The sequence below is a fragment of the Epinephelus moara genome, chromosome 13, assembly GCF_006386435.1.
Source record: "Epinephelus moara isolate mb chromosome 13, YSFRI_EMoa_1.0, whole genome shotgun sequence".
Lineage (NCBI taxonomy): Eukaryota > Metazoa > Chordata > Actinopteri > Perciformes > Serranidae > Epinephelus > Epinephelus moara.
Window position 1 is genome coordinate 36871473 of NC_065518.1, and position 6638 is coordinate 36878110.

The 6638-nt window shown below is 40.7% G+C and overlaps 2 protein-coding genes across 3 annotated transcripts in view; both read right to left on the bottom strand.

The window, feature by feature from the left end:
* Positions 1-6638, bottom strand: part of LOC126399933 (glucagon-like peptide 2 receptor) — a 346627-nt gene that overhangs the window by 289152 nt on the left and 50837 nt on the right. The window lies entirely within an intron of this gene.
* The window catches only part of LOC126399960 (heparan sulfate glucosamine 3-O-sulfotransferase 2-like), a 15238-nt gene continuing 8878 nt past the window's right edge, over positions 279-6638 (bottom strand). Inside the window, exon 2 of the mRNA XM_050060329.1 lies at positions 279-638. Within this exon, the coding sequence (XP_049916286.1) occupies positions 623-638 (16 nt within the window). The 3' untranslated portion in view covers positions 279-622. The remainder of the gene's footprint in view (positions 639-6638) is intronic.

Genomic DNA, 6638 nt, shown 5'->3' on the forward strand with positions numbered 1-6638 from the left:
TATAAATAAAATTGAAATTGAATTGAAATTGAACTCTCCCAAAACCTAAAAGAAAAAGGGGTGAGATGGGTCAATTGCTTTGGCTGTTTCACCTCAGTCCTAAGGAACTCTTTCACAGTCATACTGGCGTCAAGGGTTGCAAAGGTGTCAATTGGAAATACCCTAGACCTAAGTTTTTTTTTTTTTTGATAACGTCTTGAAAAATCCAGGGTTGTTGTCAACACAGCAACAAATTTTTTTTTTATATGCGTTAATAATAACGAGATTGTTTTCAACTTTATTATAAGCGAGCAGCCATAGCTAAATAGATGAGTTTCTGTTTGGCCTGCAACTCTGTCAAAGATTCATTGAATCCAGCGGCTGCCAGCCACTTGTCAAAGTGTCCGCAGAGCAGGGGCTCTTTGGCTGAACCAAGAGACTTTCCGCTGCCTCAAATCACCGACGTGTGAGGACCACCTAAAGTACACCGCCTTCAGGCTCCGCCACCCCTCACCGCTGCGTTCCAGTTTGTATCACCCTGCTGGAAGGCTGTGAAGTGAAGCCGGGAGTCGCCAGCGGCAGTCCAGGGTCCCCGAAAAACGTCCGGCTGAGTCATGTCTTCTCAAAGTAGGCCAAATCCCCCTCAGCTGATGCAGCCGCTGTGTTGTGATAAGAGTTGATGACGAATAGGAGACTTAGTTATTCTGATCTTAACTATTCATTTACTCAGTTGTTAAAACATTTAGCCCTAAATAAATCTTTATTTATTGCCAAGTTGTTATCTGTGAATGTTTCTTTTGAGTGGGAACGAATATCACTGTATAGAGAATTCATAACCCAGATATTGAGATTGATTCATTATTGATAAGTGTACTGACAAATTAATAATTGGTTTCCAGAGTTATTAATTTGATTATTCGCCTCCCTCCATAAGAGGATGGTGCCCCAAATTTTATTACGAGTACAAATATTTTCTAAAGGTATTGCTCCTACAAACTTTATGCATCAATTATTTAGTGATAATGACTTTAAATCATTCGATCAATTAAGGGCAGATTTTAAAACAGAACTATATAGACACCTACAGTTAAGAAGTTTTATATTTGAACAACCAAATAGGAACATATTAACAGAGCCCTCTCTCATAGAACAATATTTATCAGAAATTCAGGAAGGAAATCATATACATAAACCAATAACTGTTATATATAGAATCCTGGCTTCAATGACTATGGATAATACTTGTCATGTGAAAGAAAAGTGGGACAGAGAGTTACAACAGGAAATTAGTGAGGATCAGTGGCTAAAGATCTGTGCTCAGATATATACAGTTACTAATGCCAATTTGTGGCGGGAGTTTGAGTGGAAGATAGTCAATAGATTTTTTAGAACACCTCAAAGTGTGGCAAAGATGAATTCAAATCAGACAAGTATGTGCTGGAGTGGTGAGACCATAACTACTCATTTGCATATATTTTGGCAATGCCCACTGTTGGATCATTTCTGGAAATCAATCTTTACCACTGTGAGTATTAGATGTAGAACTGGTAAGAGACCCTCTGATAGCAGAAAGAGAGACAGAGAGACAGAGACAGAGAGAGATGCAGGACAGACGGTAACAGATGGTTGTTGTAAGACAGCAGCTTACAACAACATTAATGAAAGCAATAATATTATAGTTATAATTCTGGCTATTGTGGTACAATATGTTGAAAGCATATATTAATATCTGATAGTATACATATATGACAATAATCATGTGTATAATAACAGTAGAAGTATGACTAATGATAACAGCAGCAGGAGGCATCTGGCAGGACCACGGCAGCAGCACAACCACACACGTCACACTATCCAGGCACCGCTGCGATATGAGTTAACAGCCTCTGGCTTTTGTTTGATAATGAGTGTCAGCAAAAAAAAATTGTTGCACATTTTGTCACACTGAACATCCAGCTGAACTCTGTTCAAACTTTAATGCTATATATGAAAAAAAATAAATAAATCAATCAATCGTCAAATATTCCCATTGAACAGCCAAATTGGTTTCGTCTGACATAGTTCTGAGTCATGTACAGCCCTAATATCAATATAGCGATGTCCCTGTGTTCCCGCATGTCATCAATTACTTTGGTGAGAACAATGTTATCATAACTGATGGAAATGATTGACAAAGTTTGGATAAATCAGGACAGCCTCTAAGATACAATAAAATGTACTGAGAAGTGATAAAGAAGAACATACACTTTAATTTAAAATAAAAATTTCAGCTACTTTTTTTTTTTCAGTTTGAGCAGCCAAAACAAAGATATGTTTTCTGTTTTTGTGTACTCTGGATTTGTGCTGTCTGTCATGAAGTGGTGTGAACACATCATTAACTGCATTAACCTGCATAAAGTGACCTGGAGTCAAAGGTTAATTGACAAAGCTGACAGTGATGTCAAGTGGCCCAACATGCATGAGTGTGACATTCCCATCACCTGGTGTGACACACACATACACAGCAGACAGGCTGCACATGTTGGCAAACAGGACAGGTGACAGTGGCTTTTCCACTACCTTTAGATTTGAAAACAATTTCTGGCTCTGTTTACATCCCACAGCTTTGACATATTGGTGTGTTTTTTGCATCACACCAGCATAAAAACACCATAATGGGTGGAAATGTATCCTTTCACTTTATCTCTTTATCTGTCATCATAGGTTAGGTTAGGTTATTGCTGATATGCAAAAGAGGCCCCCAGAGCTGAGCCAACATCATTATTGAGTCCCAGTAATATACCATAAGCTGGTTAACAGCACGCCACACACTAGAGATATAGATGCATTTTTAATCTGGCATTTTTTAAGCAGTTTTTGGGTTTATATGTGCCTGCACTTACAGAACAGACAATGAGAAAAAGAAAAATTAAGCCTAGAAATCTGAAATCCTGGGTGTGGTTTTATTTCGTTTAGCTTCCCAAAATCCTCACTAAAAATGTTTAACCATGTTAGAATTTCACATTGTGTGGACATTTACATTATGACATTTTGCAGATGTTGGCTTTGTTCACCTGATCGGTATTACACTGACGCATGGAGCCAAGCAGGAGGAAACACCATCATTCTACTTACGAACAACTCATTAAACCTGTCAGCATGCCACCACCCACCTCTCCATCTGAGTGTGCAAGCTGTCTCACTCTTGGCCAGAAAATTGCTGAGAAAGATATCCATCCTGTTTTGGATTAAAGGACATGAACAGCTCAGCGTTTTCCTGATTAGCATTGACCCTGCTAACACTATAGTGACTGGTGGGGAACTTGACTCCATGGTGCCTTGCTCAGAACCAGCTCCTGCCCGGATTGGAGGTCCCTGGTTAGCTCTACCCCCCAGCAAATGGAGCCCTGTGGACCACTGTTCATAAGAGCACACATAACAAAAAGAGCCCCCAATCCATCTTGTCATACCAGGACATCCTGCTGGCCAACTGATTTAACGCCCTGGATGAGCAGGATTTCCCTCCACTGAGAGGGGGCCTCTGGTCCCCCTCATCGCAGCAGCTGGACCTGCTTCCCGCAGGAAGCCTGTCTTTCCTCCGGCAGTCACGCTGGCTCGGCGAGGGAAGTCTGTCTCTACCGCAGCAGTTACATCGGCTCCGCCAAGGAAGCCTGCTTTTCCCTCAGCAGTCAGAGTTGGTTACTTCTCCACATCCTGTGGCACATCACACTTCGCCCACACAGTCCCACTTCCCACTGCGATCATAGGAGACTCCATTGTCCGGAATGTCTGAATAAAGTAAGTGAAGACGTCCTGTTTTCCGGGTGTGAGGGTCCAGGAAATAGCCAGCATAATCCTAGAGATTACATGGGAACTTCGGAGGTTGGAGCAGATTATTGTCCATGTGGGAACTAATGACATCCCAAATTAACAGTCTGAATGGCTCAAACTGGACGTCATCCACTTGTCAAGGATCCTGGAGCCTTTGAAGTGCTGCGCTTACATCTCTGGCCCAATTCCCACTCTTCGCAGAGGTGGGTAATTTCAGTCGCCTTCTTAGTTACATACCTGGCTGTCAATGGCATGCAGCGATTACAATGTGACCGTCATGGACAATGTTTATTTGTTTTGAGAGTGTAGACAATTTTTCTGGAGGGATGGACTCCACCTAAATAGAGCTTGCTCCCGCATGCTAACGGCAAACATATCTTACTGATTATACACTGTCTAGCCCCTCTCTAGCCATTCTCATGCACCTGTCCACTTCTATCCAAGCCCCTCGCTTTCCTCAGGTGAATGGTCCTGCAGTGTTTGATGTCCTTTGGTTCCCAGCCACTGCCAGATTAGTTCTGCTGTTTTAATTACTGTATATAACAGGCATGGACCCCCAAATATAGCTTCTTCCCCTATTTCCCCTCGTTCAATTTCTTTAGATGCCAAGTCTGCACATTATAATCCTTAGAATGGAGTTGGGGTTTTGGCCCTTGGACAGATGTAGTTGATGATCCCTGCTATACAGCAAGGCTGTCCAAAAAACTAATATCTTTAGGCATAACAGGGTTCCATCCAACCTCATCACCATAAAGCCTAAGTCTGCCAGTTGTTGTAATAATTCATTGTTAAAGGGTTGGTTAAAAGGTCTGTTGAGGTCTTTTATTTTTAATGATTTTATTTCTTCCTGTGATTTAGATTTTATTTTTCTGGTGGAAACTTGGTCAGACACTGCTGTTCCTCTCACTGAGGCATGTCCCCATGAATATACATTTTGGAACTGCCAAAGGTTATTTGGATGAGGGGGTGGACTAGCCATCATCTATAAGGCCAACCAAAAATGTACACCCATTGCTGGTAGTAATTATATCTCTTTTGAAGGTTCTCTCATTCACTACCTCACACCCCACTGTCTTTTTTGTTTTGTTATATTGCCCTCCTAAATCAGTGGGTGACTTTTAAGCTGACTTTGGTCACTTCTTGTCCATTATTACCACTACTCATTAGAAAAAAAAGTTTTACTATTAGGTGACGTAAATATCCACATCAACATCCAGAATGACAAGCTTGCATCTGACCTTCTCGATCTTATCCATACTTTTGACTGTAGTCAGCATATCTCTGGCCCTAACCATCAACATGGTCATTCTCTCAATTTAATCATTACTTATGAGTTAAATTCTATAAAAATCCAGACTATATGCATGTTTCGACCCATCACATCACAGACCATTGAAAAATTCTGTAACACCTATAAGGCATCCCAACAGCTTGATCTGCTAGAATTTTCATGTTCTGTGGAGAAGCTGGCTACTACATTTATTCAGTGATGTGCTGCCACACTGGACACTGTAGCTCCCTTTAAAATAGCTAAACCAAGTCTTGCCTCAAAGAAACCCCCTCCATGGTTTAATGACAGGCTTAAGGGCATTAGTAGGGCAGGCAGATGTGCTGAACAGAAATGGAAAGCATCTAAATTATGTAGCAATTTCAATTCCATGAAAGAGCTTCAAAAATAATTTAATAAAACTGTAAAAGAAGAAAGAATGAAAGATGGGAGACATTTCAGTCTTTCTTTGTCGATAAAGTCTCAAGCATCAGAGCCCAAATCATACCATCACTGTCCATCTCACCACACAGTGAGGTGCATCAGACTTTTGACACATTTTATTTGATATCCCAGTCAGATTTACTGAGGATGATTAATGGCATTAAATCTTTCACCTCCCCTTTGAATGTGTTAGCAACCAATTTTTTTAAGAGAGGTCTCTGCCTTTTTATCTTCAGATATGTTAACAATATTTAATAAGTCCTTATCTTCACGAGTTGTTCCTCCAATTTTTAAATTAGCAGTTGTTCAACCCCTTTTTAAAAAAAATCTAGCCTTGATGCAGATAATCTTAATCATTTTAGACGCATATCCAAATGACCATTTCTTGCTAAAGTACAGGAGAAAGTAATATACTCTCATATATTATCCTTCATGAATGAACACTCACTTTTTGAGAAGTTTTAGTCTGATTTTCAAAGTCATCATAGTACAGACACTGTACTTATAAAAGTTATGAATGATATTAGGAGCAATTCAGATGCTGGTTGTCATACTGCTTTCATGTTGCTTGACTTATCTGTTATCTGTTATCATACAAAATATGTAAGTATTTGTTTAATTGAATCGTGTTTTATAGTTTATTTATAGTTTGACTAGAGCAAGCTTATATTTAATAACTTATTTTGTTAAATTGCAAAGAAAGTTCGCTCCTTGGTACAACTCTCAAACCCGAAAATTAAAACAAATATCGCGAAAATTTGACAGGAATTGGCAATTAACAAAACTGGAAGAGGGCGGCACGGTGGTGTGGTGGTTAGCACTGTCGCCTCACAGCAAGAGGGTTGCCGGTTCGATCCCGGGTGTGGGAGCCCTTCTGTGTGGAGTTTGCATGTTCTCCCCGTGTCAGCGTGGGTTCTCTCCGGGCACTCTGGCTTCCTCCCACAGTCCAAANNCCGGGTGTGGGAGCCCTTCTGTGTGGAGTTTGCATGTTCTCCCCGTGTCAGCGTGGGTTCTCTCCGGGCACTCTGGCTTCCTCCCACAGTCCAAAGACATGCAGATTGGGGACCAGGTTAATTGATAACTCTAAATTGTCCATAGGTGTGAATGTGAGCGTGAATGGTTGTTTGTCTCTATGTGT